This window comes from Melanostigma gelatinosum (assembly GCF_949748355.1).
Source record: "Melanostigma gelatinosum genome assembly, chromosome: 13".
NCBI classification, from domain to species: domain Eukaryota; kingdom Metazoa; phylum Chordata; class Actinopteri; order Perciformes; family Zoarcidae; genus Melanostigma; species Melanostigma gelatinosum.
This window is the reverse complement of record NC_136646.1, coordinates 10,816,472-10,837,627: the sequence shown is the minus strand read 5'-3', so window position 1 is coordinate 10,837,627 and position 21,156 is coordinate 10,816,472. Positions and strand designations below refer to the sequence as shown.

The 21,156-nt window shown below is 45.2% G+C and overlaps 1 protein-coding gene across 1 annotated transcript in view; it reads right to left on the bottom strand.

The window, feature by feature from the left end:
• Window positions 1-16,957, bottom strand: part of ep300b (EP300 lysine acetyltransferase b) — a gene marked incomplete at its 5' end in the record, with an annotated part of 31,239 nt that extends 14,282 nt beyond the window's left edge. Inside the window, 18 exons of the mRNA XM_079282342.1 lie at window positions 531-770; window positions 2,867-2,985; window positions 3,261-3,450; window positions 3,570-3,812; window positions 4,143-5,156; window positions 5,567-5,719; window positions 6,045-6,124; window positions 7,119-7,196; window positions 7,434-7,725; window positions 7,875-7,992; window positions 8,430-8,558; window positions 8,677-8,782; window positions 10,014-10,256; window positions 10,476-10,589; window positions 11,053-11,359; window positions 12,843-13,019; window positions 14,264-14,871; window positions 16,864-16,957. Of these exons, the coding sequence (XP_079138468.1) occupies window positions 531-770; window positions 2,867-2,985; window positions 3,261-3,450; window positions 3,570-3,812; window positions 4,143-5,156; window positions 5,567-5,719; window positions 6,045-6,124; window positions 7,119-7,196; window positions 7,434-7,725; window positions 7,875-7,992; window positions 8,430-8,558; window positions 8,677-8,782; window positions 10,014-10,256; window positions 10,476-10,589; window positions 11,053-11,359; window positions 12,843-13,019; window positions 14,264-14,871; window positions 16,864-16,957 (4,305 nt within the window). The remainder of the gene's footprint in view (window positions 1-530; window positions 771-2,866; window positions 2,986-3,260; window positions 3,451-3,569; window positions 3,813-4,142; window positions 5,157-5,566; window positions 5,720-6,044; window positions 6,125-7,118; window positions 7,197-7,433; window positions 7,726-7,874; window positions 7,993-8,429; window positions 8,559-8,676; window positions 8,783-10,013; window positions 10,257-10,475; window positions 10,590-11,052; window positions 11,360-12,842; window positions 13,020-14,263; window positions 14,872-16,863) is intronic.
• Between the last annotated feature and the right edge of the window lie 4,199 nt (window positions 16,958-21,156).

Here is a 21,156-nt window from a genome sequence, read left to right as displayed (position 1 = left end):
AATAACTTGTGTTTGATATTTGTCTTTGCTATTTTCTTTAATAGTTTGATCTTTGATAGAGTAATGTGGGTTTCTTAACCCTCAAATAAAAGGATTTAAGTTGTAACAGAAATGTGCGTAAATATATTTTTACATTTATGTAACTGCATGTACAATATTTTTACACTTGAATCAACAATGCAAATGCAGAGACAGTTATTTACCAATGTGTTAGGAGTAGTTACATTTACACAGTCTTACAGTTACAACAAACAAGATATAACGTGAGCTTTAGAGGTGCTAGTAGGCAGATGATATTACCTTTCGGACGGAGCCAGGCTAGCAGTCGTTATGCTAAGCTAAACAGCTGCTGGCTGGAGCTTCATATTTAAGTGTGTCATGTTGAGTGTTCTCATCGAACTAAACATGCATATTTCCCCAAATGTCTCTACGAAAGTATTTGTTAAAAACCAGATACTAAGTATAAATTCCTCATCTGGGACCACATGAGTTTAGACAAACAAAAACACAAAACCATGCTCCTGCCTCACCTTCCTCCCACAACAGTATCCCAGGCCCTGCATGACGGGATCGATCTCCAACTCGAACACCTCTGCCAGCTTGGAGCAGTACTTGTAGACGCGGGATGTCTTCCGGTTGTACAGCCAGGCGTTGTTGAACATCAGCCAGATATCCTCCACGTACTGCCAGGGCTCTTGGTACTGTCCCGTGTCCAGCTTCCGCTTGATGGTCGACAGGTCCATGGGGTTCTTCACGATGTCAAAGTAGTCCTGATTGGGGAAGGGCGCCGTCCAGATTAGGAGTGGCAGGCCGAGGTAAAGTTCAGAAGAGAGGGCAGCGAGACGGTAGGGGGGGGGGGGGGGGGGGGGGGGGTTTAGTCGTCCGAGGGGCCGAGGTGGGGAAGAAGAGTATCATCATCAAGTGAAGGCGTGACGAAGGCATCGTAGTCAACCAGGTGGGACCAGAGTAGGGAGAGAAGAGGGTGCAGGGGGACAATGTTGTTGAGCGCTGCAGAAAAGAAGGTTTGCGTGCAAACAGAGAGACATGACAACTTCTGCCCTCCAGCTCTCTGCTTTGCACCCTACATTTAACGCCAAGTCCCCGTCTGTACTACGGACAACGACCGGGCGACCGCCACCAGTCGGTCCGATCATCTACCGCTCAAAGTTTAAAAAAAAAAACTAGCTAAAGAAGACTCTATTTTACGTATCCTGTATCATTATTATATATCAATTTGTCTTAGAATGTAACTCATTATGTCCAACAGCTGGTGTAACGGTTCTCTGCTGAAAGTCTGAAAGCAAACAAAGCTTTCAGGCCCATAAAAGCAATTAGGGTGCAAAACCAAGAAGAACAGCGCAGTGGCAACTGGCAACAGCAACAGGCAGACAAGAGAGTCACTGTTTTTAGCAACATAGTGGTTGGCAGTAACAACGGCAACAGCATGAGTGGCAATATGATGGCAGAGTTAAAGCCAACGGTGTTGAGGGGAAGCACATGTAAGAGGGACGGGGGAGCCTCCAAGTCCGCTCTCTTTTCCCGCCGTCTGCCCTCCGCTCATCCTCAAACTAAAAACACCATTTGAGAGAGGAGCGGAACAGAGGGCGAGGGAAAAGAACGGCTTCTTTTTTTGGGGGAGATTCAACCACAACAAGTAGGAGGTGGTGTGAGTTTCAAAGAGCGGGGTCAGTTAGGAAACAGACCCTCGGTCTCTGAATGAAACCACTCGCGTTAACAAACAAGTGATGCGTATCACGATGTCGACCTACAGTCACACGCACGTCGCCACGCTGCAGCGCTTAGAAACTTACATTTTCACTGAGTGGCTGAGTTTGCATCTGAAAATGAAGTTTATTCAATTAAACAAACGGCGGAAAGTTGCATCACTTGACTGTGGAGGTTCCTGTAGAGAGGTGAGCCAATAGCCTGGTGCTCGCTCATCACTGCTCTAAAGATGGCATTATTCCCCCCCCCCCCGTTTCCAATACAATAATGACAGTCTTGTACTGAATTGAGTACTCTTTCCCCCCTAATTTGGATGCAACGAGGGTAAAAAGGTATTGTCCCACCTCTACACACTGCCCACCTGAACACAGACACTACTACTACTGGTGAGGAACTGAACTAGAAAGCTAGCAATGGAACACTGGGATGAAAACTACAAAGAAACCGTGATTTCAAATTAAAACCTAAAAATTGATGTGAAAAAGCAAAAGTCACACAAATTAAAGTGATAAATGAAAGCAATTGGCTCATGAACTGTTGTTGGAGCTTAAAGCTATTTATGTTGTTCCTTTGGACTTTGCTCATTAAAATGCAAAGTGATGACACATCTCAACTGTTGTCTCCTTGTTGTATTTGGAGTACAATGAAAGACAAACAGCTACTCATTACTCTGATGGATGCTTGGGTCATGCAATACTGCATCTTTTTTTTTTAGATTATTATATTTGGGAGTCTACAAATCAAGTACATCAATGACAAAGAATGTCAGTTTGGATCATTTACTTTTTGCCCTTCACTTCAGTTCCGGCTGAGTAAAAGGCAAATGTTCATAAGAGTCATTGCTTTGATTTACAAATGACAAGAAGTTTCAAAAAAGAGCACACACACTTTCCACAAATCTCATTTTCTTAACTTCTGACATGCAATGGGAGAAAAATCAACTCAAGAATTAAAGAAACTGGAAGCAGATGTATAAAATAAATACAAGAAATATGGCAACTATGACAAAAGGAGACAAAATATAAAGATGAAAAAGGAAAACAACAAAAAAAAAAAGCTACGTTTTCAGAGGAGTTGAAGCAAAATGGCAGCCAGTGCAGTCCCTTACCAGGTTAGTTTTGTTACTAGTTCGAATACGTACGGGTATTCCCAGTAACTGGGGGTCCACCGGCTGACGGAAGGGAAGGGACTCGGGGTCCTGCCGGTACAAAGCTTCCAGGGTGGGCATCAGAGCCTGACGCAGTTCCTCCGGCTTGAAGACTGGAAAAGACGGGAGCGAGAAAACCAAATGAGGAATGAAAGAGATTTAGAGCTGGAAGGTGAAAGGAGGAGAGCCGATGCAGGGGAGAACACGTCACCCTTAACGGGAGAAATACACACTGTTTATTCAAAAGATGCATTTGTACTTTATCCAAACTTTACACTTTTAGGAGAAGTTTCAACTCCGACAGAGGAGGTTTAATACAATTTGATGGCGCAAAACAGTAATGACCCACCCACTGATGTTCAGGTAATGACAGCTGTTCCAAACTTACTTTTCTTCTTGCTCTGAGCGCTGGCTGGGGAGCTGCTGTTGGCTGATGACGAGTCCTCTTCCTCTTTGGGCTCTTTCTTCACCTCCGGCTTCTTGTCTTCGCCCGTTGCTACGGATGACGATGCCGAGAACGAAGACGTGTCCATGGGCTCGCCTTTACAGCCATCTCCTGACGGCTTCTCTTTCTTGATCTGGGAGAAAGACTCAAGTGTCAGTACGAGGATTTCCTTATTAATGGGAGTCTTGTAAATCTGAATGCAAGACGTCAGAACCGTTATGCCTGGAACTAAGACGAGGAGGACAATCTTACCTCTGGTTTGTCCTCCATCTTCACATCATGCTGACCCTTGCCCATCTTGCCCTTGCCCTCTCCTTCGGTGTCAGCCCCTTCGTCCTCCTCTTCCTGCTTCTTCACCTCCATTTTGACATCTTCCTGGCTGGGAGCAGGGCCGTCCGGCAGAGTGAGCTGGGAGCTGGGATTGGCGCTGCTGCTGCTGACCGAGCCTGGAGAGGACACCTGACCATCTGCTGTCAGAGACGGCTTCGGCGATAGCTGTGGCAAAAAGACGGAGATGGAGAGGATTTAGAAATGGCAAGTTAGAATCCACAAGAAAATGTTTGATCATCTAATTCTTTCTCAAACTCATTGCAATATTTAAAAGAAAGTGAAGTAGTTGGAAGTACTCTTATTGTTTGTTTGTTTTAAAGCATAGACTTTCCCTGACTTTTCCATCATACATTTTTCATTTATTCTGTATGCGTTTTCTTATTCTCTGTGAGTACAAGGGAACTAGAGAAAACCTAGACTTGCATGTAGCGCAGGAAGCGCTGGAGTATCTCTGACTAAGGCTTAAAAGTGGTTTAAGCAGGGTGATCTACTCACTGGGGTCTGCGGACGTTGCAATGGCACATGAGCATTCTGGGTAGGCACCGAAGAAGCTTGACCTCCCTGGGGGACGCCAAGCATCTGCTGTGGAAGCTGAATGGCCTTCTCAGAGTTCACCGCCTGCCCCGACGGCTTCTGCTTTTGTGAAGCTTGTTGCTGCTTTTGCGAAGCTTGTTGCTGCGAAGCTTGTTGCTGCTGTTGCGAAGCTTGTTGCTGCTTTTGCGAAGCTTGTTGCTGCTTTTGCGAAGCTTGTTGCTGCGAAGCTTGTTGCTGCTGTTGCGAAGCTTGTTGCTGCTTTTGCGAAGCTTGTTGCTGCTGTTGCGAAGCTTGTTGCTGCGAAGCTTGTTGCTGCTGTTGCGAAGCTTGTTGCTGCTTTTGCGAAGCTTGTTGCTGCTTTTGCGAAGCTTGTTGCTGCTTTTGCGAAGCTTGTTGCTGCTGTTGTTGTTGTTGTTGTTGTTGCTGCTGCTGCTGCTGCTGCTGCTGTTGTTGCTGTTGTTGCTGTTGCTGCTGCTGCTGCTTCTGTTGTTGCAGCAGTTGTTGGTGCTGCTGCTGCAGTTGTTGTTGGTGTTGCTGCTGCTGTTGTTGTTGGTGTTGCTGTTGTTGGTGCTGTTGGTGCTGCTGTTGTTGTTGGTGCTGCTGCTGCTGTTGGTGGTGTTGCTGCTGCTGCTGTTGTTGTTGCTGCTGCTGCTGCTGTTGCTGCTGTAGCTGGGGTGTGTTGGGAGTCTGTGGCTGTGGGGTCTGAGATCGAGGTAACGTTGGGGGTGTTTGATGCGGTTGAGGCGTTAGGCTGCGTGCCGGTGAAGGGGAGTTTGTTCGGATAGGTGGGCAGTGAGGGTAAGAGTTGGGCTGGGTGGGGGTCGAGGATGGAGGCAGGTTGGGTAGAGATCCAGCACCACTGGCACTACCAGACCCCATGGGGCCGACAGAGGTAGCGGAGCCTGGAGCAGAAGAGGCAGACTGTGCTGCAGGGCTGCTGGCTGGGAGCGAGGGCGGCGTCGACATCTGGTTCTGCTACAGAGGACAGGACACAGAGGTTAGAAATCTTTATCGAAACTTTGGATGGAGTATGGGAGAAACAACGAGGAGCAACATTGGTCTGACTAACTATTGCAAAAGGTTTTGCCAGGTACACAACTCTCGAACTTCTGAGTCGCAACACTTTATTTCCAATCGGTCTCTCTGTAAGCTATAAAATGAATTCATTAAATAGGGAAGACTTAAAACTCACAGCGCTCATGAAATATGTGACAAAATCCTGAAGACAGTTCAGTTAATTATACAGTATTCATCACTATCTATGAGAGTCAATGCCTATGTCTGAATTTCACTCCATCACATTCTTTGTCTGATTTTGCAAAGACCCAAGTTCCCCTTTGCAATCAAACTCGTCTTTACGTTACAAGGTACTGTTCCTCACGCACCGGTGGCACAGCACTCTGTGCTCCTGGCTGGTTCATGCCAACAGGACCGGAGCCACGTCCAGGACTGGACCCAGGAAACTGGCCCGGAGGGAGGTACTGGTTCTGTAACTGTGTGGCGGTGGGCTGGCCCATCCTCGCTGCTCCCATACCCATCTGGAAACAAGACAACAAGGGGCGTGTGAATATAAAAGACGTAAAATAAAGTATGGTTAGATTTACTGTTGCATGGCCTTTAAATATTCTTTTAATGGAAATGTGAACTTCAATAAATAAGGTTCTTCTTTCTGTCCCGTTTAAATTACTTTTGTGTACAGCCCAGATTACCCATAATGCCTCGGTTACGAGAACAACATCTAAACCTTTAGGAGGCCTGAGTATCAATTAAAAAAAATCATCATCAATCATCTGTGACTTTCAAGCATAAAGTTCACATAACCCCAAAGTATTATCTGCTGGAGATGGTGACAGTGATACCGACCTGATTCATTGGAGCATTATGAGGAAGAGGAGACCTCTGACCCATCGACTGCATCCCCATCTGACCAAACTGGTTCATTCCTAGAAGTGGAGGACAGAAAAGGAGCGGTAAGGAGGTGCGTTCCCAGGAGGGCCGTCTTATTCTACAGTTTGAACGTTTGACAAAAAGAATGTCCGATCAGATTTTTTGTAATTCAAGGAGGCATAATAATTGTGGATTAAGGTAAGCCTGCTTGCTGACTTTGTAAAACGCAACTAGCGTACAGTAACGTTGGAAAACAAACAAACATGGCCAGTCAGACAGGTCTTCACTTTACTCGTAAGCGTGGCTAGCAGGCTGACAACAGAATCACAGAGACGAACACTCGTCATTGTCCTTGCATTCACTGCAGTGTCCTTCGGTCTCCGACGCTTGTGTATCATTTCGGTATCCATTCATATAAAATAGAATATATACAATAAGTGCTTCCTGGTTTTTTTACGAGTGGCGGCGAGTAGGTCTCGCATTGAAAGGAATTGGGTGCAAAATCCGGTTTACCGCAGCTCGGATGTATTTTAGGACCCGCAACATGGGTGCATACAAATATATTGAAACGAATTACATTTTAGGACAGATTTGTCTTCAGCCTTTTGGAAAATATGGCTGCCCTGGTTCACACATGGATGAAGGTGTGTTGAGGACCACATCACACCATGCAGTTTACAGAGGGACTATTTTCCACAGTAGAATGAAAACTAACTTAAATGCAAAGACGAGATGCTACTCAGATTTTTAAATGCAAGTTATCAAAGCTGTGAAAACCCGCAAAGTCCCAGTCGCCTATATTGTTTTGGGGTGGCAGCATAGACCTCTGCATGGCTACATATCGCTAGTGAGAAATAAACATTTGCTCATAAATATCAACGAGCGGAGTACTTTTAAGCCAAATCTTCTGCAACCCATAGGCCGCCCTATACACTCCATTCATCATTTTGTATTTGTATCAAGCTTTGATCTGGCCTCATTATTTAAAATGTATTTCTCTAAGTCTGGCTGCCTTTGTAATACTGTAATTTACACTAACTAGAGATGTACCTGCTGGGTTCTGCATCCTGTTGACCATCTGATTGGGTCCAGTTGGTCGGACCATGGACGGATCGGCGTGAGGACCATCTGACCGGGTGAGAAGAGTTACAGGAATCACAAAAACCAGATAAGACAAGTGGTGTAGCAATGTGCTTGATCTCTTTTTACACTTCAAAACCCATCGCTTGTCCATGATGGGCATTCGTATCATGTATAGACACATGTCAGGGACATGGCGGATCTAAAAGCTGAGCTATTACTTGTATGCGTTTCTACGTACACACAGAAGTGTGCGAGGGAGGTAAAAGCGGTACGTTTACTTACTTGGGGGTTGACCGGGGCCCATGGGTGGCTGTCCCATGCTGGGAAGCTGTCCCATGCTGGGGAGCTGTCCCATGCTGGGGAGCTGTCCCATACTAGGGAGCTGTCCCATACTAGGGAGCTGTCCCATACTAGGGAGCTGTCCCATGCTGGGGGGCACCTGCGGGAGGCCTGGAGAGGCTATGCCAGGTTGGCCGGGCATCATGCCCTGCTTCTGGAGTCGTGTCCTTCTCTTTTCCTCCAGCTCCTTTTGGATCTTGTAGATCTTCTCTGCCAGCAGATGGTAGTATTCCGCCTAGAAAGGATAACGTCACGAGTGGGAGAGGATGTTACAGGAGGATACATCGCGACGGTGCAAAAAAAAACCAATGCTTTGTATTTCCTCCTCCCTTAACTGGAAACCGATGGTCGTACCACATTATTCTGGGCGCACTGGTTTCTTACCCTACTGTTGGCCGACTCGTACATGTCTCCCTCTACTTTTCGAGCGTAGGCCACCAGATTCTCCATCCGCCGGTCCTTCAGGGCCGCTGGATCAGGAGTGGGGAAGATTGCCTGCACACTACTCTCACACATGCACAAACAAGAAGGACACACAGGTACAATTAACTTGAGGAAAGAGACACCCAGCACTGACCTGAAGATGATCTGACACCACCATCTACGCTGCACATATCTGATCAATAGTGAACAAACCATATTCATACCACACCTCTAGCTGTTAATGCGATACATCATTTCTTACTATAATTCCTCGTGCTACCCTGCTCTACATATATTCTTACTTATACCTGCACTGCATACTGTAACTGCTACATGAATAAAGTTGTTCACCTCTGGTTAGACGCTTACCTGCACTTCTTTGTCTCGGTTTGTGTTGCATGTGTAGTGATAATAAAGTTGAATCCCATTTGAATCTCCTCTGACATTTAAATGAGTATATTTCTTTAGCTCTGGGTCCATAGTCTTGGGGGGCCCTACAAGACATAGCAAACTCACAGCTTGTGGACAAGGTGGTTGCGGAGGTCCTGCGTGATGTCTTCATGCCAAGACTTCCTCATGCCTGCAGCAGAAGGAGGAGTTGCCGTGGGCATGGAGCCCAGGTTCCCGAGACCATCATTCATCAAACTGGGGGGGGGGGAATGGAGTAAAGGAAGAAGTGAGACTTCGGCCAATACGGGACTCATTTTGACTTTCTGAAAGTCTGTTATGTGACGGCAGCATGACCAATGAAAAGCAGTCCTACCTCTGTGCATTCATGCTGCCGTGCAACAGGGCGTTTGGCAGTAGACCGGACTGCTGGTTGGGTGACTGCACGCCGACTCCACCATTCACTCCCATAGAGTTCCCACCTGGAAAGAGTTGAAGTTATAGAGTTTGAAGGATATGATGTGGATTGGTCAATGCTGACAACAATATCTTGTGCGACCATAAGACGCATCTTCAGATCATTTTCAAGCCAAAGAATAGGGGTGGGGGAAAAAAATCGATACAGCATAGTATCGCGATATTTTGCGTGGCGATATTGTATCGATACATGGACGCCAAGTATCGATCTTTTATTATATAAACTATTACATGTTTTTTTTAGAAAAATCAAATCAATTGCTTTTTCAGTCCACTAGATGGTGCCGAGTTGTTTTCTGGTGAGGTCAGCAAAGGTCCCGGGTCAGCGTGATTGGTAGGAAGTTGGTCAAAACAAAGATAGACATCTGGCCTCACAACGGGGTTAAATCTGCCAACAGTAGCCAGGCTCATGGGGAGAGTGCAGCGCATAACTGTCTCTCTGCCCTCGACATCCACGCATCGCAAGTTATACTGAGTTATATAACTCTTATATCCTACTTATAGAAGTTATAGTTCATATACTGAGTCCACACGTTCGCATTTAGTTAAGTTGGACTGTGTAGTAATACAAACAGTTCAGTTTGTCAGGTTCATGCAACATTTATGACATTGTTGGTCAGTCTGTCTGCTTCACAATCCTATTTTGCTGCAATAAAAATGATTAGTGAGATGAACAGACTGAAAACTTGATCTTATTAGATAAAACATGTTGACACCGTTTTCCTTTGGGGACATCATTTGAAGTTGAAAAAGGTAATAAATTGCAATATCGTAATATATCGCAGTATCGTGACCCAAGTATCGTGATAATATCGTATCGCGGGATCTCTGGTGATTCCCACCCCTACCAAAGAAGTAAAGTGATTCAAAGACAGCTGGAGATTATCTTCCCGAGCATGACAGTGAAACCTGTCCCAGTGAAATATAAATCAAAGTTTTGTGACAGTCATCGACCATGAGTCAGTGCACAGCTGGAAGAGATCGAGGCCATTCACTGCCGACGCCAAACATCATACAGCCTAAACCAAATCCTGTTATCTACTTAAGTCCCACACAGACGCCTGAGTCAGCCCCATTCACTGATGAAAAAAAAAACCACATGAGATGGCCGTTAAAGCTCCCAAACATCTGCACACCTTTGATTTGAGACTATTTTGTTCTCATCAAGATCAAGAATGAACATCCATGGATTGTCCTTTATAGTTTGAGATACGCACAATGGCATTAGAAACTAACCCATGGTGTTGAGGTTCCTCATCCCAGGCTGACCCTGCAGCCCCTGGTTGGACATGTTGGCCTGTGACGGCTGCTGTGGTATCTGGTTGCCCTGGTAAGTGAGGCCCAGTGCGGCGTAGGCCCTCTCTATGGAGCTGGGGTCAATCTGGTTGGGAGGGTTCAGGTTTGGAGCGTTGGACTGTCCACCAGGAACCCCCGAGCCTAAAGAGTTCACCAAACCGACTCCTGCACTGTTAACAAGAGCTGTGAAGAGAACGGAAGAGGCAGGAGAGGGTTGATAGGGGGGAGAAAGAGGTAACAGAGGATGAACATCTGTGAGGACGAACACATTTCATGGTAGATAATGTGCAATAATTCAAATGATAAGAGACAAGATCGTGTTTACTGCTCAGAGATACACCCACCCACCCACACACACACACACACACACACACACACACACACAGAGCGAGAAACACTCACACTGCTGATTCCGCTTGTCTCCAGCGTTTTTCAGTGGCAGGCATACAGGACAGTCATGTCGTGTGCAATTCTTCCAATGAGAGATGATCTGTCTGGATGAGGCACAGTGTGCCACTGGGGGGGAGAAGACACAGAAATGGAGAGACGTGTGAGAAAAGGAAAGAGACATGGAAAAGAGAGAGAAGAGAGACGGAACAAGTGAAATGAGAAATGGTGACAGGGTGAAGGAGGGAGATGAATAATGAGACAAGAAAAGGATGAGAGAAAAGGGGAAAGCCGTCAGAGTCAAAAGGAAGAGAGAGAAGCCAGAGACTAAAGTTATTGTATGAGTCATTCAGTCAAATAAAACTACATCCAGATGAGACGGAAAAAAGGAAGAGTTACAGTAGAACAGGCAGCTAAAGAGAGGATAACTCATTCTGATATGACGAGAAAAAACGAGAGGCAAACCAAGAGGGAAATAAACAACGCACAAAAAATGAATTGCAGATACATGACAACTTTAAACACCGCCTAGTGTTTATGATACAAACCACACAACATCAGACCAGCAATCAGCATAATTCAACAGACTCACCCTGGCAGGACTTGCCAGCCTGGCAGTGAGTCATGTGGTTGAGCACGTTCTTCATGGTGCGGCAGTGGGGCAGGTTGCACTGCCGCACTTCGCCGTTGGCCTGCTCCCTCCGCTGGCACTTGTGCGCGTGGAGCAAAAGGACCAACTGCTGCTGAATCAGCTTCCGCTTCTCGGGGTCCGCCGTAGGGGGCGCTGAGCCGGGACCATCCCCGACGGCACCGAGCCCAACCTGGGCGCCTCCCACTGCTGCCGCTCCACCGACGGATACGCCGCCTACTGCTCCAGGCTGCTGCTGCTGCTGAGAGGCCTTGAGACAGGGAGGAGAGAGGAGGCGCGTTAACAAGACTGCAATGATCGGGTGTTGCACCGCTTACGGTGACCAATTTGGTAAGAGCTTGACAGCTAACGCATCAATTCAATGATCATGTTTAACAAACGGTGCAACATTGGTAAAGACACTTACACCATACAGTTTACAGACTCACACAGGGAAGTTAACAACCTTCAGTGACTCACAGCGATCTGGACAGTGAAGTTCTGGGGGCATTTGGTTAATCTCACTTCAAAAAGGGTTAATTTCTCTGAGGTAGGTAAGAATATTGTAATGGTGAACTGAGCTTCGTCTTCACTAAAATCCCATGCATGCATGTCAGTGATCATACAGACTCAGTCCGGGCTGCTTCCCCTTTGAGACGACTGTGAGTTTGTCTAAAACATCTGTAAGATCATTTGCATTATTAGGCTGCCAGTTATTAATGTCTCAAACATCAATTTCAGATGTCTGAAAAAATGAAAATGGTATGTAGCCAAATAAACCATCATCCATAGACTCCTTAAAGGGGATAAGAAAATATGATGGACTAGTCCGACCTGGAGAAAAAGCTGTTTTGTAGAAAGAAACCTGATGACCAATGATAACCTCATCCGTAGCATAACACAGTGAACCTCATGCAAAACATTTTCCAATTCTTATCCTAAAATGCAGGTGTTCCATGTCAGATTAACCACACTTTCTTAACTCAGCAACACTTGTCATAAATCTCTTGTTTCAACTTGATGAATGCCACCGGCTCAAGAGTACGTCTGCGTTCCTGAGATCTGATCAGAAGCATCAACAACGCCCCGAAGCTGCTTTATATGCTACCTGTTCTAATCCGTTTGTGGACAAGTTTAATTCACAAAAACATTACGAAACGGCAAAAAATAAGAATTTCACACAAATGTATCCGTGTGAGTGACAAGGGACTCAAAACAAATGACTAAAGAGTTGTAATGGAAATAAAGAGGGTCTGAGACTTAGAAGAGAGGCGTCAGGTGCAACGGAGGCTGTTCACTGAGACATCAACTCAAATTGAGTCCCTGGTGTCATGCCAAAATAATACTGTATTTACACGACTTGTGGTTAACAAGGCGGGCATGGCATGTTGACAGATTACATCTAAAGGCCACGGGGAAAGAAACAGAAGTTCATATCCTGCCTGGTTTTACACCTCGGCACACGCGTCTAACCACTGTGTGAAGCGGGCGGGATCGTAAACAAATCGTCGGGCTCCGTTCATTGTTGGTTTGGAGCTTTTGACGGTTAGTCACCACACTAATAATCTAACCCATGAACTGGACTTTTATTGAAGTGGGACTTTAGTGGTTACTGACAACTACAATGACATGAATGACTCCGACACAAAATGCTTTTGAGACACATTTCTGAGCAGAAAATGCTACGGTACGTCCAAAGTTATAACTCTGATCTGGTTCCAGTGAGGACGTATGAAAGAATGAACACATCTTACCATCCCAGGCATGCCTTGACCCGGTGGGGCCTTCTTGTCCATGCTGAACTGGGTGGCCATGTTGTTGGGCAGGCCCGCCTTGTTCTGGAGCTGTGGGCCCAGCCCTGCTCCAGGGAGCCCCTGGCCAGACTGACCGTACGGACCACCATAGGGGCCCGCGTTGGCCATCATAGTCATCTAGGGAGCGGGTACGGAGACAAGGAGGAGAGAGGGAAATTCATAGTTTAGACATCAAATCGAGTACTCTTCATGGCCTACGAAGGAAATATGGGAAGTATGACAATCTATACTTCTTACATGACTTTAAAAACTACAAAACCTACATACGTATCCAACTACTTTGGACACACAGTTCCACTTTGATAGGGAAACCACATGGAATCACTTTTTAAATATTACTTGTAATTATTCCTTCATAATGAGCTCTCATTGTGACTGTTCGGTGACAATATTACTTCCCCCTGACCTCACTATTTTCTTCTTCTTCTGTATTGGGCCAAACTTTTCTTTATTTCAACAGCAGCGCTGCACTAATGTGAAGGGATTTATTAATTGTTGCTATGCGACTAATAGACAGCAATGAAACTGTTCATGCCTATATCTGAGAAAATAACTGCAGTTCCCTCTGCATTGAACATGGACAACACAAACACTTTACTGATGCATATTTTAACACGGAACATTCCTAAAAAATGTCCTGTGTTTGCTGGGCAGCAGAAGAGACTTTTGCAGTATTGCCTTCACACCTTCGAGCATAACTATCCTGTGGCAAATGAACAAGCGGTGTGGTTAACCATCAATACTACAGAGCGAGCAGCGATGCGGCTGTGAGTCCGACACATAACCGCACTCACTCCTGCTCTGGAGAACTCGTCTTCAGTCTCACATGAGCAACTACAACAGGTCTGGTTCAGCCTACAGCGTCACTCGGGTCTGAGAAGATGCGTCCGCCTTTTGTGCTTTGAACTTAAACATATTGTTCAACTACAAGAAACTCAAGTGTAAAGAGCAGGAATCTTCCTTTTTTTTAAAATGACTTTACCAAACTCAAGAAATTCCATCCAGACTAATCACAGAGCTAGCAAATTTATATTCTTATATGAAGCAGTGGGCTGTAACTGGCAAATCTCAGTAATAATCTTGGATGTGTGTTCCCACTACTCTAGCGGCCATGGTGTAAAACCCTATTTTTGTGTAAATGTTCACATAATACCTTTGAATCAACCACAACATATTTTAAGTAAACGAAAGAGTCGTTTTTATATTTGAAGAGAACTACGTGCAGGTGTGGGATTCATTAGAGCACCAAAAACACACGGTTTAGAACATCTTATTCTCAGTTTAAATCTTTAATATACCACATTTGATAATTTGCTATAACATAGTTGCTGCCGACTGTATCCTAGGTTGAGAGTGCTTACCTTGTTCAGTGCTCCGGGTTGTTGTGGTCTCATCCCTGCCTGACCCCCGTGTCCCATTTGCTGACTGCCCTGCTGCAGGGTTTCCGCCAACAGATTGCTGCTGTTACCCATGCCCGCACTGCCAGGGTAACCCATTCTCGGCGAGCCGTTCATCACCTGGCCCCCCATCAGGCCCTGCTGCTGCTGTCCAGTGTTGCCCTTCTGGGCACCCATCATGGCAGCTGCCCGATTGAGTGCTGCCACCCCTCCAACCATCCCAACCTGCTGCATTAATCCAGGTTGCTGCTGCTGCTGCTGGCCCTGGGGAGGCATGCCTTGAGGTCCACCAGGGGAGACGCCAACACCCCCCATCATCCCCATGGAAGCCCCAGGCGCTGCACTATTGGAAGTGGGGCCACCCTGCTGTGCTGGAGCTCCAGCGCGCAAGAGCTCAGACAGCTGTTTGTGTTTCGTGGCTGCATCCTGGCCTCCCAAACCAAGCCCTCCCCCGAGTCCACCCAGACTGGTGTGGAGTTGGCTGACATCCCCTCCGTTGGTCAGACCCAGGTCCGAGGAACTGATGAGCTCATCTGGGAGGTCATGCTCCAGGTCAAAGAGTGAACCAAAATCTAAGCAGGAAAGAAAAGATCCCAAAAAATGTATCAACTAGAAAAATGTAGATACGATTCACAGCTCACACTACACACAGCCACAATTGTTCAAGACGAATTTAAGAGTGTTACAACGCTGACATTAGTTTGAAATCTATCAGCCATTAATGTGGAGCCCAAAGCTGGACAGCCGGTGCAGCAGGAGCTTCCTCTCACCGCCGGGATTTCTCTCCTGGGCATCAGTTTGTGGTTTGATGGGGTGCCAAACATGGAGAGTGAACGCAGTAGGGTCAGGGCGAGAAGCCGCTGGAGTGAACACTACAGTACCTGGGTAGGTGTGTGCATTGGATCTATCTACCGTCATGTGGCGCAAGAACATGAAACAGAAGAGGTATCACAAGTCTTATCCACTGCAATGGGAGGCACGTTATAGGAAACGTTGTCTGAGAGCATACTGAAATATGTGTAAATCAATATAGAAAATAGGCAGTGCTCGTAGTTGTCCCTTCAGTTCGCCTGAATGTTATTATGTTTGATGTTATTTATGGTGGCTTCTAACGGGTCAACATTTCACTGAATAATCAATGCTACAGTGTTGATATGTTGTTCCAGTGATTTTTAAGCCATGCATTACGAGTCCAGATACTTTAGAAATTAAACATGCATCAAGCTTGAAATTCACTTATCTTCTGACATGGTTGGAGAGCCGGTGGCATGGCCACCAATCTTTGCACAGTTGACATGAATACTCTTATTTTTTTTGTGTTATAAGAAATACTTATTATGCTACACATATTGTTTCATGGGTATTAATTGAAACAGCTTCAACTAAATATCTAAATCCTCATGGTTCTCTATGTGTCTCGATACAAGAGGAGGTGACGCCATGAGTTTCTTGCTCAATACGTGTAAAAGAATTCGTCTGCAATAAAAGGTTAATATACAATGAAGGGACGTGCATGGGGTAACGTGAAGCGTTGAACCATTTTGAAAAGTAAACTGCAAAAAGTGCGGCGCGGTGTCACCGTGCAGTCCATCAATGGTGGCTTCACAAGAATTTCATCAATGTAGTACCACCGAGAAACTAAAACTCTTTGAACAAAAAAAAAAAAAAAAAAAAAAACAACTTGAAAGAAGACGTTTCGGAGACGTCGGCCGATTTTGTTCTTTCATTTCAACGTTACAACGCAGTCGAAATTGACACACGGCAACGTCTTCGGCCGGGCAACAACGCGTTTCGCAACTTTAATGAAGTGTCGAACAATAGCTAGCTGTTACAATAGAGCACTGAAACAGAGAGTCGGCTAACAACACGTGAAGCACACGGAATTAAAAACATCAAACGGTTGTATTGCAACTGCAGAATGAGTTCGTACCCACGAAAAAAATGTTACTTCGTGCACGATGAGGTGGAGCTGGTTAACAATCACTTAATTTATTTGCCAGCCAGCTATCGAGCTCAGCTGAGCTGGTTATCGTCCTAGCTCGTTAGCTAGCTCGCTCGGTTACCGTTACTTTCTCCGAAAGCTACTTTGTAAACGGTGCTTTGTCTCCACGTTCACAGAGTATTCACGACCCTCGTTGTTTAATGTCTACGCGCTCTCGTGCTTTCATTTAGTTAACTGTGGTAGTCGCGAGACAACTTAAAGCAAACTGGGGTGACTCGACTCTTCCATTGTTTGGAGGTGGATCTCATAGTTAGAAGCTAGTTAGCCTGTTGAGGCTAACGCATCAAAACATCCCTCCAGGAAAGTTGCTCCTGCCAGGAGCAACACATCGCGTTCTCTCTCCAGCAACACAAAGCCTCAGATTACTTTAAAATAAAGCGACAAATATATGTTCAGTTAAGTTCACAATCATTGATTTAGTTGAGGTGTAGCTGTCTCAGAGCAACTAAGTTGCTGTGCAACTCCACAGGGACTTCAAAGCCTGACCAGTAGTTAACACACCAACAGTCGAAGCAACTTGGTATTTTATCTCCATCTTAAGTAAAGCATGCAATATATTTACCGTTTCCATCACTGGCAGACACCGAGAGAGCTGGAGAGGACAGCTTGGGCCTCTTGGCTGAAGGCGGGCCGGAGTCCAGGACATTATCGGCCATATTTTTGACGAATTAAAAAAAAAAAAATGTAGATGTAGATTCCACGGAGGGAAAACGTATTTCCTTTATCGTCTCCTTCTCCCTTTAAGACACGCTCGTGGTCGTTCCCCCACCGCTCGGGGGACGGTAGGGGAGAAGAGATGTAGAGCTCTGTCCCTCAGAGTCTCTCTCTCGGGTTAGTCTCTAGATATCAGACCCCCTCCCCTGTCGGAGACTCAGTTGATTCACAGATTTGAACAGGAGGAGGTGGGAAGGTGGAGTCGGCGAAAAGGGCAAAGCGTGCGGCCCTCTTGACAACCTCATGCAGCCTCTTCTTCTGCGACACAAAAACTGTCCCGAGATCCGTCCTCCGTGCTGCACTCGGACCTGTCCGCCATAGTCGGCGGAGAAAATCCCCGTATTTCACGTCTGAACCGATTCCAGCGGAGAGTCTCTCGGTCAGGGATCAACGGGGAAAATGATAAATCTGGTCCAGAAACACAAACCAGGAGTGTCCCGGTGTTCACTTCTCTCATGCAACAGTTACGAGAGCCTCGTTCCTCTCACCTGACCAGACATCTCACTAATGTCAACGACTCCTTCACGTTATCCAGACCGAGGAGGCGGTCACCCGGTGAGTGGAGACCACCAGCAGGAGTCCTCGGTACAATTAAAGCGTGAGTGGTACTCTCGAGTGCAATACATAGAGGGGGGAAAAACAACTTGCATCGACTTAACAGTCAGTGAATAAATAGTTTAACAGCTCTGCAGAAAGATGAAAACACCGGATCGAGTCCCACACTTTGCAGTTACTCGGATACAATTAACATATATTGCGGATGTGTGGATCCATGCATGACTTTTCTTTGCATGCTGACTAGAATGTGCACTTAGTGTGTGACCATGCAAGGCACTGGGTCAGAAAGAACAGACTCGTATTTTTGCACATTTGGTTGTTGCAGCCCCCTTTTCGCGCGAGCACGCCTCTCGCGGTCGGCAGGATCGGCAAAGGTTGAAAATAGAAGAAAAAAAAAAGTCTCGTCAAAAATCGCTGCTCTTGTGCAATCGATTCTGATGCAGGCTTTATCTGACGGTATACTTCTTGAGGGCAATAACGGCGCTAATTGCCAATCAGCGGGGCAGTCAAGATTGATGCAATTAGTTTTATTTTGCAGAGGACGATCTGTGGGGTTACTTATGTTCTGCTCCACGAGAGGGTCCTCCCACGGGTTTCTTGAAATCTCAGATGATGAAAAGAATGATGCATATTAAAAAAATTAAAAAAGACTCCCGTCACTCACTGCTTATGTGATGTCTTGGCCATGCCGGGGAAGAGGAAAAAAAGAGACGTTAAGCAAAAACCGGAGCACAGCCACAGGGCGACAGAAGAAAATGTGATTTAAAAAAAAAATGACGGTGGGTCGCTGAGAAATGATGGCTATTTCGGAAGCGGAAAGCTTCTGATCGGCACACTAATATTGACACCCCCCCTTTTTAAAATAATTTGGGCTGACAAAATCCTCTCATTGACTCTTTGTGATGGAGAATGCCCCCCTTCGTGTTGATCCTGGCAATTTTCCCCTTCTCTTTAAAGCCGTCTTTCTTTCCACCTCCCTTCTGCCCGGCAGCAATTTATTTATATAATTGTCGATGCGGATTCTTTCCTTCCTCCGCGACGGACACATAGTGATTTTTCATGTTGATGTTTTCCCCCTTTTTCGCAGGTTTCTCGTCGTTACGAGCAGAGCCCTCTTCCGCCTCTCCTCCGTCTCTGCTCCGCAAAAACACCCCCTTCCTTGGATTTTTCGGAGTATTTCCTTCTCATGCATTAATATATAAATATATATTTATATATATATATGTGTGTGTATATTTATATATATATATATATATATATATATTTATTTATCACCGACTCGGTTTTCCCTCCACTGCCGTCTTATCTCGTAGGCGATGCTTTCTCTCTCTCGGTAACACGGACAGGATTCCGCCACTCGTTCTTTCTCCGGTGGTTCACGGAGTGGCTGCCGTCGGTTGCCGGAGTCGCTCCTTCTCTCGGTTATCTCCTGTTTCTGACGGTCTGTCCGCACAAACAAAATGGCGGCTTGTTGTTTCTACTCCTCTGATACGGGGGGAGGGTTGGAGGTACAGCAACATTAGGCGTGAAGGGGAGGAGGGAGGGAAGGAGAGGGGAGGTTTGTCTTCGTAGGTGTTCGGGATTGTCCGGAAACCGGTTCCGTGCTCTGCCGGCAGCAGCCGATTTCAGTCTGTAGGGGACAGTGGCGCTCCATGTTCTCCTCTCTAATACAGTGGTGGAAAGTAACCCACGACATTTACTCAAGTACTATACTAAGGTACAACTTTGAAGTACTTGTACTTGAATGTATACATTGTTTGCTACTTTATATTTTGACTCCACTACATTTATCTTCAAGCTAAACTAGTTGCTGTGCAGATTATCATTTTTCATAAACATCTGATCCACTATTGCAGTGTGATATACTGTTATTTAAAACAATTCAGCAATTAAAAAGTAAGACATTTACACACAGTGTTTACATGTCAATGCATCAATATAAATACTTCAATAAAGTAACACTTTAAAGGAGCACTTCTACATGAGTACTTTTACTTCCAATACTTGAAGTACATTTTGCTCAAAATGCTCAAGTTCAATTTGGAATGCTGGACTTTTACTTGTGATGGAATATTTTTGGTCATGCTATTTTAATCAAGTAACAGGCCTGCATACTTCTTCCACCACTGGTAGCGATTACCAGTACATTTTTCTTCGCACATTTTTTTAAAACGCTGTTGCAATTCTCAAAATGTGACATGCAATCATCACCAGCGATGTTATTCAGATCCTTGACCACTGAGTAAAATAGAATCCATTGCTGACGACTGCATTAAATGTTACTCATGATACAATATGCAAGTACTATCAGCTGAAGTGCAAAATGTACTTTAAGTATCAAAAGTAAAAATAATCACGTAAGAGGAATGGCCTCTGTGAGTGTTGCAAATGCACTTAGGGTGTCAAGAGTGAATAAATTAGTCAACCGCATCCATCCATTTATTTTGTCCCTGTTAAAAGTTTTTCCTTATCCGGTGCGAGGGTCCAAGGACAGAGGGTTTTGTGTGCTGTACATATTTTTAAAGCCCCCCCGAGGCAAATTTGTGATATTGGGCTCTAAATATAAAATTGACTTAACATCCCTGACACCAAAATATGAGCTAGAAAATATTTTGTTCATTTCAAAAGTTTAACTGCTAAAAATAAGATGTGTCCTTTACTGAAAAGTCAATTTCACAGTATGTGACGTAGCTTCAAGTTTCCACTTCACAGTTGTGCAGCTTCAACCCAACGATTGACATCCAGGCTGGTCGCGATATCACAAAGTCATGTTCACGTGTGCACGTTTGCAGCTGGTGTTAGTGGTGAGCACAGAGAAACTTCCCATCTTCAGTAGATCAATGTGAAAACAGCTTTCCGGTGTCAAAACTCTGCACATACTGTAAACCAGGTGAGTCCACCTCTTGAGAAAAATGCAAACCATTACAACATCAGTGTAAGACTAACTCAATGCATCGCCGTGTCAGTTGACGATTACTTTAACATTTGTATTCCATGTGAAAGGAAGAAATGCACACTGTTATGACAAAACTAGCTTTGGATTTGAGAATTTCACACACCTATGAAAGTCATTTTCATTCGAGTGTTGTGCCAAAGCAACTAAGAATAAATCAGTTGTCTGATAACACAGTGCAGGTATGACTTGCCACCTAATAGGGCAAATCGAGTCACATACGAAAATAACCCATCTTTGTCACTTTGACTTCAGAGCCCCTTTTACACTTAGTACACTACATACAGTAGCTTTTAAAAAAGTATGCACACACACTTGTTTGCATACATTTTTACACCCTCCAAGTCAGTATTTAATAGATATTTGGCAGCAAATACTGTTTATTCTTAGATATTCAGGGACTTAGAAAAGTTCTTGAATCTATCCAATCTATCAAATTTTTGTTGCGTCGCTTGGAGGTGAATGTTTTTGTCACAATACTGACTCGTTAAAAGACCCGGGTGTATTCATACTATGATCCACTGGACTGCACACAGGTGATCTCCATTTAACTAATTATGTGACTTTCAGAGCAGCACACGGGTGTAATTAATAACATTAATTATGGCCCTGTTGCATTTAGGCGGGCCA